Genomic DNA, 20134 nt, shown 5'->3' with positions numbered 1-20134 from the left:
TTAATATTCAGCTCTAATTCTTGACGTTGGACCTCATGTTTTTCCCCTCAAGAAAGCATCCCTTCCCTGATTCAATATGACATCAGAAACTGTAATATTTCCAAGCACCCTTCCTCTGTAACTAATACATAATTTCAAGAACAAAGGCACAAAGAAATACCTAGTAGCACTTACAGGCACAGAGTAGAGAACACTAATTAGTGGGCAACTTCTGTGCTTGGTCTGAGATCTTGAATCTTCAAAATACCCTTTTCCTCAATTGACTAAATGTTGTATTGGTACATTGCAGGGATCTGACATATAGCTGCTGGTTAATGGGACTTTCCTGTACTTCTGAAATTAATTGTATCACCCTGTTAGAGTGACCTCTACTTTATCCTGAGGCTTTATAAGATGTTGCTCAGACTGCACTTGGAGTATGTTAGCAGTTCTTGACCACTTATCTAAGAAAGGATACGCTGGCATTGGAGAGGGTCCAGAGAAGGTTCACAAGAATGATCCCAGGAATGAAAGAGTTAACATGAGGAGTATTTGATGGCTCTAGGTCTGTATTCACTGAAGAATGGGGGAGGGGATCTCATTGAAACCTATGGAATGCTGAAAGGCCTAGATAGAGAGCGAATTTATGAGAGGGTGTTCCCAAAGCGGAGCAGAGAGCACAGCCTCAGAATTGAAGAACATCCATTTAGAACAGGGATGATGATGGCGAATCTGTGGAATTCATTGGGTATATCCTTGATGAGTAAGAGTGCCAAAGGTTATGGAAAAAGGCACGATAATGGGGATGAGCCAGGGATAATAAACCAACCATGGTGGAACGGTGGAGCAAACTCGATGGGCCAAATGGCCTAATTCTGCTCTTATTTCTCATCTTTCCTTTAAAATTCAGGACAGTGGACTTTTTGTGTGAGTTAGATGCTATTCCAAGTTCAGTGCTCATAGATTACATTTGCTTTGATATTATATAGGTTTTTTTTGACTGCTTCAAAAATGTACTTCCTTGCCTTGTGGATTGCAGAGGGTGTATTCCTATTCTCCATTTTAACTTTCAATCAACTTTAAATGAGATTGCAAAGTTGTGCTACGTGTTCTACTTCGTTACAATTGAAATAATTGGCTGTCTCGAATGGACACAGTTGAGCAGAAAGGTTGCCCTGACAACGATAACGGGGTTCTCACCATCAGGTGATTCTGGCCTAATGAAGCACCCTTCCGTTCGCTCTGAGCATACACAACTGTATTCCATACTGAGAATTCTCTCGCATTTCTGACCAGTTCCACGGCAATGGTAATATTATACAAGACCATAAGATGTTGGAGCAGAATTCGGCCATTTGGCCCATCGAGTCTACACCACCATTTCATCATGGTTGATCCAGTTCCCTCTCAGCCCCAATCTCTCAGTATGCCAGCGAATGCAAACTCCAGAGAATGTTTCAAACGTATCCCTCAACATCCTAAAATCTGTGCCATGACAATTTATTTAAAACACTATAATCAATCCATCAATGTTTCTCAGGCTTCACTACACGTACTGAATTCATGGCTTCAAAACTTTATGATTACCACGTCAATGTGGCTTCACAATACATCGTAAATATTTTCTACGGACTCTTCAATTGTACGAACATATAGGCAAATTATCAAGTGTTCTTCAGACATCTGCGAAAGGAATTGTTTTTTTTCCTTTTAGGGATGGCTTCGCTGTACTTCCCCCCACTATAATAAACAGAAAATTTCCACTTGTTCTAATATGCAGATACTAACTGTTCCTGCAGCTCTACTACTTCCCCAGACTCCTCTTCCCACTCACCAAGGCTGGCGGCCGCCTATCAGGCTTGGGGCGTGTTTCTTTTATGAATTATATATCCCTTCCTTTGCAGCCTCACGTCCTTTTCGCCAATGTGTACATAGATTCTTCCGACAACAGTGGGAAATAATGAATCAACTCAACAAGACTTAGAGCTGAGAATACAACCTCCAACAGCTCCACCAAACTGACCCGAACTTCTACAGTTTACAACCCAGTTTAATCAGCCACCCGGCCCTGCGTAGCATCCCTCAAAATAGTTAAACCTTCACAACCAAAACCAGATAGATTACAACCAAACGGGCATAGGATAGGCATTTTAAGACATATTTACAGGCAAACGCAGTAGAAAACAAGCCGGAGATTTTACTTCACAATGAATATACGTGGATATTATATTCTCCTATGTGGGGGGAAAAAGTTTTTTTATTGATTATTTTATAAGCCCTTCAAACTTATTCCACACTTGTCAGCAGTCCAAAGCATAAAAAGTTCACCTTTAAACACCGACCACTCCGTGGATGGTCATTTTAACATCCAACAGAATAAATCCCGTTGCTTCGGCGAGCAGCAACTCCACCCCCAGCATCATGGAAGAACAAGCGCTCCCTCCTCGCCCGGACACGACCCGCCTTTCCACACAAGGCGAGGTTATAGCAGGAACCCCGGCCCCAGCACCTGTGTCAGCCCAGAGGCATCACGTCAGCTTCGGCTCCATATCAGCATTACCCGCTGCGTGGACTCCAACATCTTCCACTGAGACCCCAAGCCTTTTCCGTGACCGGCCTGGAATTGTGTTTGAAACAAATACAGAAACGTCTGGGTTTTAAATGCTGGAATTTTATGTACTTGTGGTGTGCAATAGTGATTCGCAAACCCAGCCTGCGAACAGCAATGATAGGACATGAGAAACAAGTATTAAATTTTACTCTTTGACTTAATTCAAAACTGTTGTCTCAGGAGATAAAGTAAAATTTATTACCAGAGGCACCACATACTGTACAACCCGGAGATCCGTTTTCTGCGGGCATACTTAGCAAAACTATAGAACAGATACTAAACAGGATCTGTAGACTGTAAACATTAGGAACTGTAAGCTGTAATCAAACTGTGTAAATGCAGATAATAAATAACTAAATGGCAATAAATAATGAGCATGAAATAACAAGCTGAAAGTCCTCAAATGAGTGTAGTTATCCCTTTTGTTCAAGAGCCTGATGGTTGAGGGGTAGTAACTGTTCTTGAACCTGGTGGAGTGAGTCCTGAGGCACTTGTACCTTCTACCTGATGGCACCAGAGAGAAAAGAGCATGGCCTGGGTGCTGAGGAGCTTTGACAATGGATGCAACTTTTCTATAACAATGTTTCATGTAGATGTGCTCAATGGTTGGGAGGGTTTTACCCATGATGCACTGGGCCAAATCTGCTACCTTTTGTAAGATTTGCCGCTGATGTTCCCATACCAGGCCATAATGCAGCCAGTCAGCACACTTTCAACCACACATCTATAGAAGTTTGCCAAGGTTTTTGATGACATGCCGAATCTGCAGATTTCTGAGGAAGTAGAGGCACTGCTGCACTTATTTGGCAATAATATTTTTATGATTGGTCCAGGTCAGGTCCTCTGAGACAGTGACAACTAGGAATTCAAAGTTACTGACCCTCTCCACCTCTGATCCTCCGATGATTACTGCTTTATGGACCTCTGGTTTCCCTCTCCTAAAGTCTACTGTCTGTTCCTTGGTTTTATTGACATTGAGAGAGAGGTTGTTGTTATTGCATCACTCAGCCAAATTTCCGATCCCCATTCTGTATGCTGATTCATCACCAACTTTGATACAGCCCACAACAGTGGTGTCATCAGCAAACTTGTATACGGTGTTGGAGCTGTACTTAACCACACAGTCATAGGTGTAAAGTGAGTAGAGCAGGGCAGTAAGTACACATTCCTGCGGTGTTCCTGTGCTGATGGAGATTGTGGAGGGAATTCTTTTGCTCAAATTGACTTGGGCCTACGGGTTAGGAAATCCAGGATCCAATTACATAAGGGGATATTGAGGCCTAAATCTTGGTTTACTATTAGCTTTGAGGGGATGATGGTGTTAAATGCCGAGCTGTAATCGATAAAGGGCACCCTGATGTATGCAACTTAGCTATCCAGATGTTCCAGGGTTGTGTGAAGAGCCAAAGAGATCGCATCTGCTGTAGAGCCATTGCTTTGTTAGGCAAATCGGAGCAGATCCAAGTCACACTCAGCCAGGAACTGATCTGCTTCAACAGCAACCTCTCAAAATACTTCATTATTGTGGACGTAAGTGCCATTGGACAACAGTCATTTAGACAGATTACCACAATAACATACAATAAAGAATTAAATTTGCATCTGTCAATGTTGTATTCATACTAAGATATGAGTATATCGGACATATGGCAGTAGGTTATTGTCAAATCTCTAAATTGTAACCAAACATTTGCATAAAATCGGGAGATCGAAGCAGATCGGCCACTTTCACCCATTAAGTTGGCAAAGCTTGATTACAGGCTATCTCGTGATGGGACATCTGTCCTAATGCAGCTGATCTCTTCATACCTGGGGAAACCTGGCCCTAAATCTGTGCCAAAGGATAAATTGCTTTGAGGAGGAACCAATTACAAGTTAATTTTCTCTCTATCCATTCAATTTGATTGAGTTAAATACTCTCATGTCAAAAGTGAAATGGTAGTATGAAAAATCACATCTAAACAAATTAGAATCATTAGCTCCATGTAACCACCAGTGACAAAGTCCCTCTGGTTTTAGTTGGCCTACAAGAAAATCCAGGGTCCAAAACTACCTTCTACACCAAATCATTTATAATTTTTCCAACCAAATATTTATTTGTAAAGACATCTTTACTTTCAGGAAATCAGAGCATGAAACTCTTGTAGATATATATGAAAATAATCAAAGCTAAACTATATAATATTATCTCAAAAGAAGACAAAATGGGAGATAAATTAATGTCATTTCAACTCCAACAGTTTACTGCAAGTCTATTTCCAGTAACCCTCTCACAAACAATCTGTGAATTTGTGTTAGATGAAATTCTTTGAATACAATGCTGTGGAACCAACACTGTGGAGCTGTTTTTACTTTGCACAAGTACCCAGAGTTAACAGCTCTTCTCTCCAGGTATTAGTGCTACAGATTGGCCCTTCATGGGCCTAGCAGGAACAGTAGGAAGAAATCGATCAGGAACATTGGTCTTCTCCCATGAGATGAAGAAGTTGGGGGCATTGAAGATTCCAGTACATACAGGAGTTGAGAAAAACATTGACACAGTGAGGCAAAGTCCTGCACTGGTTTTTGCTCACTTCTGGCCATTTTATGCCTAACTGGTGCCTGGGAGGAAAATTCAATACCATACTCCTTGCATAGAGAAAACATAATTACTCATTAGTACAGCAGTTATAGTTGAATAATTAAACTAATTCACTCACGTCACTGCAAAATCAGGAAGTTGAGAAGACCTGAAAAAATGTAATGTTAAATGGGGTGTCAGGAAAATAGGAATACAGAGATGCTAGTGTTCTTAGCAAATCCAAACATATGCCGTTTCGTCTACCATTTATTAGCTAGTACTTTTGTATGACATGGTGTCTACTATTTCTTTAGGACAGTTGTCTCAATTGTCCTATGAGCTTCTACTCTGCTAACAGTCCTAAAGAGTCCAGATCCACCCCACCCCACCCCACCCCTTAAATATCAATTGGAGTTATATTACGATTAAAAAAGTAATGAAATGAGAATCACCTGTGCAAATCTCCAGTTAGTGATATTGAACAGAAATTCCTGGTGGAAATTCAGAAATGGTTGGTATCTGAACATCCATCTCAGTATATCATCTATTCAGAATTTACAGCTGTAAATTAATCAAATGATTCATCCAAGGTTGACCTCAATTGTGCTGTCCAAGTGGAAGTTTATTAATACAATACCAAAAAAACAGAAGTTATTACAGATATACAATGAGATTATGTACCTTGTTTTCTTGCATAGCCAATGCATTAAAGCTAGATTTCTGTAGATGTTTGACTTCCAAATGACCTATGAGCTTCTACTGTGCTAACTGTTGTGAAGAGCCCTTTGATGTCAATTGGGGCCACACGAAGATCAGAAAGTAATGAAATGAGAAACAAGCAGAATCTCTTGGGTTAATGAAATGAAATTCTCCTGTCCAAGTCTCCAGATAATGATATAATGGCAATTACAGTATATCACTGGTCATGGGAGGGCATCCTAGCTACTAGTTCTCCTGCTTTCTCCATCATCTGCCTATTCTCCTGCAATTTGTTATAGTCAAACTACACTATTCTCACTTAAAACCAAATCCTAAAAAAGCAGAAATTCTGAAACAAAAACAAAAATGGTATAAATATTCAGCAGATCAGGCAGCATCAATGGAGGGAGAAAGTTATTGATCTGGAATTTTAGCTCTGCTTTTTTTTCTCTTCAAACAATGCTTGATCTGATGAGTATTTCCAGGATTTTCTGCTTTTTACACATTTCAGATACCTACACTTATTTTCACTTGACGAGGGTTCAGATTAAGAAAGAATCTAAACGGAAGATTTGGTTGAAAGTGGATGAGTAGAAAATAAAACAAAAATAGATCTTTATAAGGGCTGCTGTTATTGTAACAAAACATGAATTTCTATTTTTATAGCACCAATGACTGAGATCAAATAGCAACTCACTATTACTCTGGAACAAAACATACCGTAGGAATCAGTAAAGTTGCAAGAAATTATGTCTCTTCTAGAGGGGAACTAAAGCTTAAACTTACTTCATTACTCTCTTTTACTTCATTTCATAAATAAGCATACGTTGTCCGAAAAAATCAGATAATTTTTGTAACATTATCTTGTTTTAATGTCATCTTCATATTTCCAATGTTATTTTTACAAGCATTATTGTTAAGCTAGATAGAGGTGGAATTATGTAATGCAGGGGAAAGGACCAGACACTGAATTAACATTGAAGCTCTAGTTATGTGATTGGCAAAGCCATCTGCACCCTAAGCAAATTGTTTCCTTACAGTTAATGTCATGGTTGGATCTTCTCCTTTTCTCTTTTCCTTCCTGATTTGCACATATCTGGTAGTTTGTTTGATAATCGGACAACACAAACTAAGCCAAACAACTAGAATAGGAATATTAAAATCTATAGGAAATCACACATTTGTAGACTTTTGTAGAGAGGTGGCAGAAGAATCAGTGGGAGTTAATGATAGTATAGATTACAGGCAAGTAACTAGGGAAATGGGACCAGTAGGAGTGCCCAGGGAGCCAACATTAACTAAATGGCCCAAATGAACTTTGTATTAAAGAAATATAAAAAATATGTACCAATTTTGAATCAGATAGAAATAAGAATGGAAAATTTATCATCAGAAAAATTCATAAAGTCTTAGAGATATAAAATTAGTAAAAGAGTGACAACAGAAAAGTACTATGACAAAGTACAACTATGTTTTGAGTAGTTGAATTATGCCAAATCCACTTTGGTTTAAAATACATAGCTAGAAAATCACCTGAATTAATCTAAAGTAAATCTATTTCCTTGCTCTGTTGTTTTAAGTTTGTTGCTACAAGTCTGAGCTGTTTGGTTGTAGCACTAGTTAAAGGGAGGAGCTTCTATTAAAAACAGGCTCATGGTCATTGGTTAAAGTTGTCATCAACTGACACAGGGAATAAATGAATCAGGGAGACTCTGTTCCTGATTTGGGACTTCAACTCACCAGCTTTAAGTATCAGCACCACTGTGATTTAGTCCTACTTGCTTTTATATAAATTTCAAAAAAGTTGTATAGATTATTTCTGATAAAAGCAACCCAATTCACAGTGATGTCTACAATAATGAGTCCATACTCATGGTCAGAGGGTTTGGAAACTTCTGTGAGAGAAGAAAAACCCAGGGCTGGACTCGCATGTCACGAATCTCCAGCCAGAAACAAAGCTGAGCCACGAATCCGGAGACCCATGAATGCCTTCATGGTTTGGGCGAAGGATGAGAGGAAAAAACTTGCCATCCAGAACCCCGATTTACACAATGCAGAACTTAGCAAAATGCTGGGTAAGTGTTGAGAAAAAGAAAATATCCTGAGGTAAATTTTACTTACAATGATAAACAAAGTGTACTTTATGTTTAAAAAAATATAAAAGTAGAAGCAATTTTAAATAGTAACATCTATAGTATGATTTATTTCCACCTTCACTGTAAGCTTGAGCAAATAGACACCAGAAAGCCATCAGAATTAAGTTGTATTAAATAGCAGCTGTAGCAAGTGACAAATTTTTATTGATTTAATTTATTTACTTATACGTATTTGGAAAGTACTACCAGGAAGTACTTACTCCACTAAAACACACACAAATATCTATACAGCGCCCAGATCTGACTAATCAAAAAGGCTGAAAATTTTATCTGAATTTCAACACATACAGTCATTTGTTACAAATACAGAGATCCAATTATTTCAGTTTTGAAATTCCACATTAAGTGTGAGTCAGCTATTTGTGAAAAGTATTTTAATTTCAATATCATATTTCATATTAAGGAAAAGTTACAATTTCTGCACTCATTTTACAACAAAATGTAATAAATTTTAGCAACTGAACATTAAAGTAATTAGAGTGCTAAATTTCACATCTGCAGGATAGTTATTGACCAAAAAATCCCTCGAGTTTAAATTTACTTAGCCGAATTTTAATAAAGATGGTTGCATAGATTATATGAAAAATCAAAGATTTAAATTAAGTACATGCTGCTTTTTTATTCAATAAAACTGTGTCATTACATGGTTAAGTAAGTAGCAGTTTTACCATGTAATTATTGTAGCTATTTAGAAAATACCAATGATCAATCCTGAATTAATATTTGAATGAGAGCTATACTTATTCTTTCAGAATTATATTCATTTTTCCCCAATCCTAAGGGCAACAAATAAGATTTAACTTGTGTTAAGTTGGTATATGCAGTCCAACTAAAAAGGAAAACTTTTCTTTTGCCACCATTTTGAAAAATCACTAGCTAGTGTATTATTTACAGAGTGTAAAATCATTATTAACTTCAATTTTAAGTCCCATTGGTTTTTACACTTTTATTTGTTGAAGGTCACAATGCTTTGGGTCATGGTGTTCTCTCCTGTGTTATTGAGTGACCACATTAATTCACATTTTTCTAAAATAATAAATTCTTCAAACAAATTTGATAAAAATGGAAGATGCTGGAATACATAACTGATACAGCGTTTCTGAGTGATATAGCTTCTAGAATTATAAAAAGAGAAACAAGGGATGGAGACGAATTGGATCTTATATCCCAGAATGCATGTATTACAAAGAAAGGGGGGAAAAAGTAAGGATAGGGGCAAATTGATTCCAAAAAGAAAACTAAGCATAAATAGCCGAGATGCAAGAGTGCACATTGCTCCTGCATTTTGTTTGCAAATATTTATCACGTTCCAGAAGATTCGTTCAGTTCATGCTGCCAAAAAGAGATAATCATGGAAACAGAAAGGAAGTTACCAAATCCAAAGAAAGCATTGTGCCACAAAATGATATTGAATTACCGGTCACAAAATGAATCAAATGGATCAATGAGATACTGTGCAATTTTTTAAGGCAAATTGACTTATTAATGCCTCTTTCTGGCATATTCATACAAGGAAATTTTGGAACTTGGTAAATGCCTTATACACTTCTCCCCATTTTTTATTACTAATTATTTTCCGGTTTTGTATCCAAGAGATTAGTTTAAACTGAGAAATAGAGCTGATCTGATTTTGACTAAACACATTTTTATGGTATACAAGAAGAATTTTCAATTGTCATTTTGTATCTGTTAAATAAATACATTAATTTAATCCTATAAAAACTGTAATACAAAAGTTCTGCAATGATAGTACAGGCATTCTTTTTAGACCATATAAAATTAGCTTATTCTTCCTTTTCATTTTTACAGCACTGTTGGTATACTGTTAATAATTGTCATCAGTCATATTGTTAATAATTTTTATCAGTTGCAAGTCAGTCTTTTGATAGTTTTATCTGAGACTTGCTTTGCTGCCATAAGCAGAGTGGAGGTACCGTAGTGTCACAATATAGCCAGATCATTTACATTCAGCCAGGATAATACAATGGTTTATGGCTGCAGAGCAGCAGGGACATGGAGCAAATCTGAGCCAGTTTAACACATTTCTAGCACTTTTACTCAGGAAACAAAATCAAAATTAAAACAGCAGGTGCCAAATACAGTAACAAAAAGAATATTTGAAACAGTAAATGGAATCTGTGGTGAGATAAATAAGTTAGATTTTCATAGGGGAGGTTTATTATTTGGGAATACACCTTTTATCAGTCCTTCGCCCACACCTGAAACAACTTACGTTTTCTCTCCACAGATGCTGACTGACTCATTTTTTTCCCAACATTTTGATCTTTGTTGTGTTTGGGCTTATTCTGGAATTGTTACTAGCTGTGCGAGACCCTGTCAATGGGAGCTGATAGTTTGAGCAAGGCACTTGGCCCAAATGTAAATTGGTCTAAAAATAGGCTAAACTTAGCCAGGCTGCGAAAGTTGTAACAAATCAGTTGCTATTAGAACTATAAATTCAGGCCATAATATGGGATCTCAATCAAAATTTCATAGAGCTTCCTGACAAATTCTTGGTTTACCTATTTTGTTTGCAGCTCTCTAATCATCCTATTCAAAACTACATCATTCAACAATAGAAGGAGTAATGTTTCTTCTATTGGAAGTGCTAAAGATACTTGCAAAATTGCAGCAGGGGATGTACTTTCCTTCCAAATTTTAATTTAATTTACACCAATGGATGTTTTTACCAGAGGTAATCAAGGCAATTTCCAGCTGACTACTCTTGTGAAGAATGCCACTTTATGAGCTCTGGAATGGTTCCACGGGACTGGAAAATTGCAAATATTACTCCATTCTTTAAGAAGGAAGGATTGGCAGAAGAATAGAAATTATAGGCCAGTTAGCCTGACTTCAGTGGTTGGGAAGATGTTGGAGTCAATTATTAAGTATGACATATCGGGGTACTTGGAGGCACCAGAGAAGGTAGGCCAAAGTCAGCATGGTTTCCTTAAGGGGAAATCTTAACTGACAAATCTGTTGAAATACTTTGAGGAAATAACAGGCAGGATAGACAAAGGAGAGTCAGTGGATGTTGCTTACTTGAATTTTCATACCGGCTTTGACAAGGTGCCACACAGGAGGCTGCTTAACAAGATATTACAGGAAAGATACTAGCATAGAAGATAGGCTGACTGGCAGGGGGAAAAAAGCCAAAATAAAGGGGGGCTATTCTGGTTGTCTGCCAGTGACTAGTGGTGTTCTGCAGGCGTTGGAATTGGGACCGGTTCTTTTCACTTTATATATCAGCAATTTGGATGACGGACTTGATAGCTTTGTGGTCAAATTTGCATTGATACAACGTTTGTAGATGGAGGGGCTATTTTCTAAATGGGGAGAAAATTTTAAAAAATCAGAGGTGCAAGGGGACTTGAGAGTCCTTGTGCAGGATTCCCTCAAGGTTAACATGCAGGTGGAGCTGGTGTTTTTTTTTATTAAGTGCAATCGTGAACAATAGCCAGATCAGATATGCTGATCAAGTCAAATAGTTCCCAAAGAGAACTCTGATAGGCCAAATCAGATGGTTCATTGCTGCTCAGCAATAACAGGCACAAGGGTCGCTAGCCCCTGTACCCCAGAAACACACCTGAGCGGTGCGGCGGAGGTATGTGCTATGCATGACCTGATCTGAAAGCATCATGTTGACTCATAACAGATCGTGTTCACGGTGGAACAGCTTAGTCAAGGATGGGGTGATCAGCACAGATGGACAAATTATACCTCCACTACCCCGTCAAAGAAAGACAAATGCAATGTTAGTATTCATTTCGAGACACCCAGAATATAAGAGCAAGGATGTGATGCTGAGGCTTTAAAAAAACATTGGTCAGAGTGCATTTGGAGTATTGTGAGCAGTCTTGGGCCCCTTATCTAAGAAAGGGTGTACTGGAAGTGGAGAAGGTCCAGAGAAGGATTATGAGAATGAATCTGGGAATAAAAGGGTTAATGGACAAGCAGCATTTGATGGCTCTAGGCCTGTACTTGCTGGAGTTCTTATGAATGAAGGGGGATCTCATTGAAATCTATTGAATATTGAAAGGCCTAGAGAGAGTGGACGTGGAGAGATGTTTCGTATAGTAGATGAGTCTAGGACCAGAGGGCACAGCCTCAGGATAGAGGGATGTTCATTTAAAACAGAGATGAGAAGGAATTTCTTAAGCCAGAGGGTGGTGAATCTGTGGAATCCATTGCCACAGATGGCTGTGCAGGCAAAGTCATTGAGTAAATCTAAAGCAGAGGTTGATAGGTTCGTGGTTAGTCAGCGCATCAAAGGTTACAGGGAGAAGGCAGGAGAATGGCATTGAGAAAGATAATAAATCAGCCAAGACTGAATGACAGAGCTAGTGGCCTACTTTGCTCCTATGACTTATGGTTTTATGGAGTTTGAGGTAAAATTATACAAAGTAATTTAAGGAAGGACTATAAGGCCTATTAGCCTCCTAAAGACCTCAATTTAAGAAATGAATTACCATTCCCTGTTAAAATAAGAGCTAGAATTCTCATGTTAATATTATCCACAATGATTTTGTCCCATCTAACTAACAAAGTATTAAGTCTTCAGTATTATTACTGATTGTTAAATTCTTCAAGCCACAATTTTAAACACTGTATATATTTTTAACTTGCTTTAGAAAATGGCATTTATCAAATTTTAAGATACTAAACCAATTATTCAATAGTATCAAATACATGCGCTTTGACTGTAACTTTTTCCTCATGCTATTTGAATTAGTATTTATACAGATTTTTGATGATGTTTTGCATATGACTGATACTGTATGGTTTCAACCAGCACAAATCTTGTTCCCTTGCTGTGACACTAGATGGTATATAATTTTGATACTGGGTAATAACTAAATGATTCTAATGATGGGGGTTTTAGTTATATAAATACATTGGGCAACAGGGTCTGTTCTTTTTATAACAGAGGAAATTGCAAGTTTTTAAGATTATGGACAGTTGATAGAAACTATTCACATCAGCAGAGGGGTCAAGGAGAAAGCACGTCGAATGAAGGTGTCACACATAAAAATTGTTTTGCATGTGGTTTGAGTCTGGAATGTACTGCTGGGAATAATTGTGGATGCATTCTAAAAGGAGCTAGGAGCAGCTTGAACGTGCTGTAAGGAAATGATGAAAGTGTGTAACCATCTGAATTGCTCCTGCTTTGAGCGGGTGCAGACTTGATGGGTAAAACAGACTTCCTCCATATGGTAACTATTTTGTGAATCGCTGTGATAAAGTATGATAAATTTATGAATATCATTTCCTTGTAATTATATATCAGATTGGTACCCTCTGAATTATATATATAAAAGCCTTTCCTTTAGCAGTACATTTCATTATTTCCTCAAATGGCTCTACAAATTTTGTCAGACCCAAATGCCCATACCGGTCTGTAGTGGCAGTCCTCTGTGGGAGAATCTTTTTCTCTCTCTTGTATCTCACCATTGATATACATACAGACTGTCAATGTTAAATTGAACAGTCTATATTTACTCAACTCATTCAATTCCTTTTAGAAATAAAGCATTTTAGCTGAAAATGTTTCTTCATTGTATGTACTATGACTACACTTTCAAGTGCTCCATATGACTGAAAGCAAAAACAAAAATTCTTTATTTAGAATACATAAATATACGACAGGGATATCATCAGTTATTAAATTACAGAATAGTGCTGGACAATATCAGTTTACATATGCATCATTAAAAATCATTCTTTAATGATTTGAGATTAGACTGAGAAGGGATGATCTGTTGTTAAACAGTTCACCAGCAATAGTTAGGGTAAGGCCTGGAGAGTGATTAGAACCAGTGGAACAATACCTATTCAGGGAGATTAAAGCAGAACAAGCATTTACGGAGACCTTGGCAGCCATTCATTTTATTGTGTGAACTGTCAGCTAGTGTCAGGTCAGGTCAGGAGCACCAGCAGGAGACTGGGTGCCATTGATCACATTTTAACAATAAATATTAGTTAAGTTGGTACATGAAAATATTCAGTTCTTTTGTGTGATTTTTGTGTTTTTATGAGTTTTCACAAATTCATTACTGTGCTGAGTTTTTTAAGGCAAGGTACTAAATAAGTCACTCTTAAACTATCTTTTGTTCCATATGGATAAATATCGTCTCCCTATTAGAGACAATCCATTTAATAAGGCTGCCAAATTTAAAGACATGTATATGAGCTACCACTGATGGACCAAGTATGTGGAAGATGGTGTTGTTGTTCATGATGACATATAGATGCAGTACGGAAAGAATGTAGACAGATTTGAAGAAAGATTTATGAGTAGTTTAGTATACCAGATCTCTGGCTACAAAATATTTCTCTGTTCTGTTCAGTATCTTTGGTTCACCGCTCTTTCAAGGGAGGTATTTTTAGTGATTTTTCCCATTGAATATTACATGATTTTTCAAGCACACATCCTTGACAACTTTGACCATTTTGCCATTATACTCCTGCAGATAAGAGCTCCCTCATCTGGGCAGCATGAGGTTCTCACATCAGATACCAGATTAATTTGCATGATAAATGAAAATTCAGACTTCAGTTAGCTTCATTAGCCTTTAAAAACTTTACTACCTTTTTAAAAAAGGTTCAAGGGCAAGTAGGGCATTAGAAGAGGACATGTTGTTTTGTATTCACATAGTACAAATCTTAATATCTTAATAAGTCTGAAACTTAATATATAAAATAAAAACATTGTAGTAATGAATCCTTTATTGTTCTTTTCTGTGTTTCCCTTTAAAATAAAAACATAATCAATTTTTGTTAATATCAAAATATAGCATCTTTATTTAATTGACGTATATGGTCTCAGGCTTCAGTTTCCAGCTAAACACCAGGCTGTACATGAAGTAGGTATGGGAGAAGGTACCTGGCATTGTTTAGTTTCACATCTGTATTTTACGCAGATTAGATTTGATTTGTGAAGGAAAATGTGTCTGGGAACATTACCAGATAATGTGGTGAAGCATCACATGGTGAACTGTAAATCCAATATTAATTCTCATTTTATTTATGCTTATTCTTGGGGTTTATTACCTTTTATTGATACCACCTGAGCACAAGTTGTATACTATTTCAAACATTCCTTTAAGTATCTTTAAAACTGTTGATGTTGTAATAAGTAAAACCATAATTGAACTGTCTGATAAAGAATCATAAATTGTGGATAAGTATTTGCTACATCTGATCTAAACCCTGCAATACGTTTTAGGCAAATCATGGAAAGCCCTCACACCTTCACAGAAACGACCTTTCGTAGAAGAAGCTGAAAGATTACGAGTACAGCACATGCAGGATCATCCCAATTACAAATACAGGCCTCGGAGGAAAAAACAGATCAAACGACTGTGCAAACGTGTGGACCCCGGCTTCCTGCTCAACAACTTCCCCCACGATCAGACTGCTGTTCACAGTGGAAGAATTTGTAGGGGCCCTCTGGAGGAGGAAGAGGATAAAGGCTATCTAGCAACCTCAAGACTTCCTGCAATCAGCAGATTCAGGGATGCACAGAGCACGAAGAATAACTTTGACAACTATGGGCTACCCACACCCGAGATGTCCCCTCTAGACGTAGTGGATGCTGATCACAGCTTCTTTCCACCTCCATGTACGGAAGATTCTCCTTCTCAGATGAATGGAGTGATATATCAGTCAGAATACAGCCAAAGCCCCATTCAATGTGGAAATCTCAATCAGATCTCTATCCCCCAAAACAGATCACCCATCATGCACCCTTCAGTCAGCCACCCTCCGCCGCCTCCTTATTATAACCGAATGCAACATCCAGCCTTCCAGCCCATGAATTCAAGCACCTCAGTCCACCTTTCTCCCCCACGGGACCACCATCACCTAGATAACCTGGAGCATATCAGCCAGGCTGAGCTGTTGGGGGAAGTGGACCGCAATGAGTTTGATCAATATTTGAACACCTCCAGTCAACTGCATCAAGCAGGGATGGTAATGAATTCACATTTACATGATGTGAGTCCATCGGGAGGCACAAATTCAGAGAGGAGTCTAATTTCAGTCTTAGCTGATGCTACTGCAGCATATTATAATGGCTCCTAGTCCCAATATTAATGCACTAGAACTTTACAGGCCAATAACAGTATTACTTACAAAGATCTTTGGACTGGAAATATCCTCAGGGTTTTGAAATGAACCATTAGTTACTTTCATAAGTGAAGAACCAAGTTATTTATGTAGGTAAATTCTTTATGACATTTTTTAAATGGAAAAGGTTCTTGTGTGCGTGTGTGTGTTTAATGTTTGTAAGCAGTTTATGATGCATTTAATATCCAATGACTACTTAAAATTTGTTAGTTTGCAAGCTTGTTCACTATATATAAGCATCTATACATAGCTCTTTATCAGCATTTTTCTTGTCATTATTTCATTATGTCCAAAATAAACTATCTAACATTTTTTTAATACAAAGGAATATGTGTATGCTACTTCATAATTAATGATCCTTATTAAAATTAGATGCTCATATGCTCATAAGTTTCAAAGACATACATTCCCTCAGCGTCATTATTTGTAGGGAATAAATAAGGAATCACCCATTTTGATCATAAAAGGAATTTTACCTCCATTAGGTATTAACAGTTGAGATGGTGATTTACAGTATATTTATTTTAATTACTATTTCATGAAACTTTTATGTTTAATTTATCCTTTGTGGCAACTTTAAGCAAAAATATAAATATTTCCAATAAAAAATTTTATTCCAATAAATGATTTTTAGATGCACTTGCAACAAATGGGGAAACTAAAAATAATTACTTGGATATAACATTTTATTTCAAACTATGAAGCTTTCCAGAAATTGGAGATTGAAAATGTTCATACACTAAACTAAGACTTGTTTCAATTATTCATTAATTTTTATGAATTATTTGGGTTTCTCATAAATATCTACATAAAATTTAGAGACACAATATGGTTTGAAACATGTAGAGCCTTATGCACTTTAGCAGTTGTTTTATCAAGCTTACCAATATTTTAGAACTCTTAGAAATATATTTTCAAAGGGCTATTTGAAATATAGACGCAATTCATCACAGAATTTAGTTCCTAATGTATTTTTGAATAGCTATCAATGCTTAATTATATCATTGTCAAGGTGAGCCTCCTACAATTATCAGAAGGTGTTACTTTGGGGTTGCATTTTTAGAAAAATATGCATTGTCATACAGTCATTAATTTTGTTTTTGATACCACACCATAGTTTGTTCACAGTTTTGTCTGCTTTGTGTAATACGTACATGATACCTATTAAAGTATCAAATTAATGCTTTAAATTGATAAAATTTGTTTTAATACTGAAATTTGCAGATTACATAATTATGAAATGTCCTACTTTAATGTAACTGTATATTTCTAAACATGTATATTACTTTCCCAATTTCAGTTTCTATTTTAAAATGTTTGAAGTGGAGCAGTTGGAACAAATTTATAGCATTTCTAATCCAGTTGTGCAACTGCCAACTAACCTACAAATTCAAACTTATCTCTTAAATTAGTATATATTAGTGAAGTAATGTTCTGCTATAATTTAAAATCTATTCACAGAACTAAACTGTACTGAATATTGTTTCACTGATTTTTAAAATAAAGGAATGAGATTGACTAACCATGACTGATGTCTGTTTTCCTGAGTTTGGGACTTTGATTTTGAAGCTGGCGGAAGTGGATAGAGCTCTGTTTCCTGGTTGATAACACAGCTACTACCCTATCAGGATGTTTGTAGTTATTTTACCACAGTCACCAGACCGAAGAACGGACACTTAATGATATTAATCGGGGGGGGGGGGCAAGTTGGTAGGGGAAATAAAAGAAATTTGCTGATTAACATCATTGGGGACCAGTAGCCACATAAGAAGATTAAGAAGTATTTTTCCTAGCAAACAGCAGATCAAGAGTTAAGTTCTGCTAATAGTTATGATTGATAAGCCCATAAAATATTAAACAAAATATTAACAATGTTAATGTCATACTTTGTGAATACAGTGATCCTATTTGAAATATGTGGATTATTAGCTTGCCTTTCGAATATCTTCTGAGTGAGGTTTAAAATTAACTGATTCCAGTTAATTAAATCAAAAGGTTATTATTTATTTATTCTAAGTGCTCTTAAGATTAAAAACTGCTAAGAGGTTCCAAAAAAAAAACTCAACTCCTTCACAGCCTGAAGGCAGCCTGAAGGCTTTGCCAAAATGGTATGAATACAATGAGCCAACAACCATTTTGATGATCAACCCACAGCACTGAATTTCATTTATTATTGTAGCTATCCAGACTGGTTGTGGACATTTTTTTAAAAAATTGCTTCCCATTTCTCCACTCCAGTGGCAGGTGATTAAGGAACTAACTCCATTTAAGGATTGTGCCATATGGTTTGCGTTGGTGGGAGAGGGGTGGGAAAAAAGGAATTATCACTCTGCTAGCTTGAGGAAAGTAGGAAACTGATTGTCAGGTTGGCGTGAGTATTAGGAGAAAGGAAATAGTGCTGCTTGGAGACCCGGAGTTGGAGGAACAGAAGGGGTAAGGGACTAGGATTCAGAATGGTTTGTGGGCAGGGAAAAACACTCTGCTTAGTGGATCGTGGTGTTATGTGGAATTCAGACTTGTAGAGAGATGAAGGGTGTATTGTTAATGTGGAAGTGGGGGTGGGTGTTGGCCCAGGAATGTACATTTCAGGACTCCTGGTTTAGTAGTGCATTCATAGGAGTGCCCAAAATGGTCCAAGTTCCTTTGCAATTCCTTAGAGGAGTATTCGCTCAAGGAAGTATCCAATTCAATTTCCTGACTAAAGCACATGACATAGAATTGACATTATTGTGCTTCACTCATATGGCAAGGGGGCGGGTTGTAGTGGAGGGAGGTGGGGTTAATATCTATTTTCAATTGTGCATCACTCAGGTAAAAAATGGGACAGGGTGCTGCTGCGCACTATACAGCAAACCAGTAGAGTTCAATTTAGATGGGGCTAAATTATCATAAGTACTTATGTGTCACAGATGGAAATAATTAATAAATTACTTCAAATATTCATTTTGGATACTCTTAAATTGATTAACAGGAAAAAAAATTGAATATAAAGCAACTTGGACATGCATAATGTTGCAATTAAAATTTCAAATATGCAAGTATCCAATAAAGTACTGTTGTGATAGCTGTGATTGTTGACATACAATCAAACAGAAAAAACTGACTTTTTTTACAATTATAAGGACTACTTTATTTTCTTGTTAACAAATCAATTAATAATAGAAATATTTAAAGTTGTCTATTTCTTCTTGCTTGATTTTCTAGCTTTAGTTCCCATCATCGAAGAAGATTGAGGATGTTTAGATGCTGGGACGGGTATGGTTGTCTTTTGGAGTTTTACATCTAGAATTTGAAATGTAGTTTCAATCTCTTTTTGCAGTACTTCAGAAGTCGCTGTCATCTGCATATTGTGTGCAACTTTGACAATTTCTTCTAATTTCTGAAAATGAAGTATTTACAGTAATCAAACAAGCAATTTCTAAGTCAGCAAGTAAATATAAACATTAGACAAGAGATAATCTTTCTCGTTAGATCTACTTTGCAATAATAAGACCATCAGAAAAAAAGCACTGACTCTCTTGACAACACGAGGAAATCTGCAGATGCTGGAAATTCAAGCAACAAACACAAAATGCTGGTGGAATGCAGCAGGCCAGGCAGCATCTATAGGAAGAGGTACAGTTGACGTTTTGGGCTGAGACCCTTCGGTTGACTGTACCTCTTCCTATAGATGCTACCTGGCCTGCTGCGTTCCACCAGCATTTTGTGTGTGCTGACTCCCTCGATCCTGCTAGAAAGTTTGTGAACCCTGTAGAATTTTATCTATTTCTGCATAAGTATGACCTAAAATGTGATGAGATCCATACGTATGTCCTAAAACTAGATAAAAATAACCCAATTAAATAAATAATGCAAAAGATCATTATACTTGTTCATTTATTTATTGAGAAAAATGATCCAATATTACATGCATTTGTTGGAAAAAGTATGTGAACCTCTGGGGTAATGCCTTCTACAAAAGCTATTTGGAGTCAGATGTTCCAATCAATGAGATGAGACTGG

At 37.0% G+C, this 20134-nt stretch overlaps 2 protein-coding genes across 2 annotated transcripts in view; one reads left to right on the top strand and one right to left on the bottom strand.

The window, feature by feature from the left end:
- The first annotated feature begins 7565 nt into the window (after nt 1–7565).
- LOC140194050 (transcription factor Sox-7-like) lies at nt 7566–17651 on the top strand. Its single transcript, XM_072251425.1, has 2 exons — nt 7566–7924; nt 15231–17651. The coding sequence occupies exons 1-2, from the start codon at nt 7696–7698 to the stop codon at nt 16085–16087; spliced, it is 1086 nt and encodes a 361-aa protein (XP_072107526.1). The 5' UTR covers nt 7566–7695; the 3' UTR covers nt 16088–17651.
- A 1594-nt stretch (nt 17652–19245) lies between these two features.
- c2h8orf74 (chromosome 2 C8orf74 homolog) overlaps nt 19246–20134 on the bottom strand; it is a 45827-nt gene continuing 44938 nt past the window's right edge. The window contains exon 4 of the mRNA XM_072279000.1: nt 19246–19511. Coding sequence (XP_072135101.1) covers nt 19311–19511 — 201 coding nt within the window. The 3' untranslated portion in view covers nt 19246–19310. The remainder of the gene's footprint in view (nt 19512–20134) is intronic.

Source organism: Mobula birostris, chromosome 2 (assembly GCF_030028105.1).
Source record: "Mobula birostris isolate sMobBir1 chromosome 2, sMobBir1.hap1, whole genome shotgun sequence".
NCBI lineage: Eukaryota > Metazoa > Chordata > Chondrichthyes > Myliobatiformes > Myliobatidae > Mobula > Mobula birostris.
This window is presented reverse-complemented; position numbering and strand designations above follow the sequence as displayed.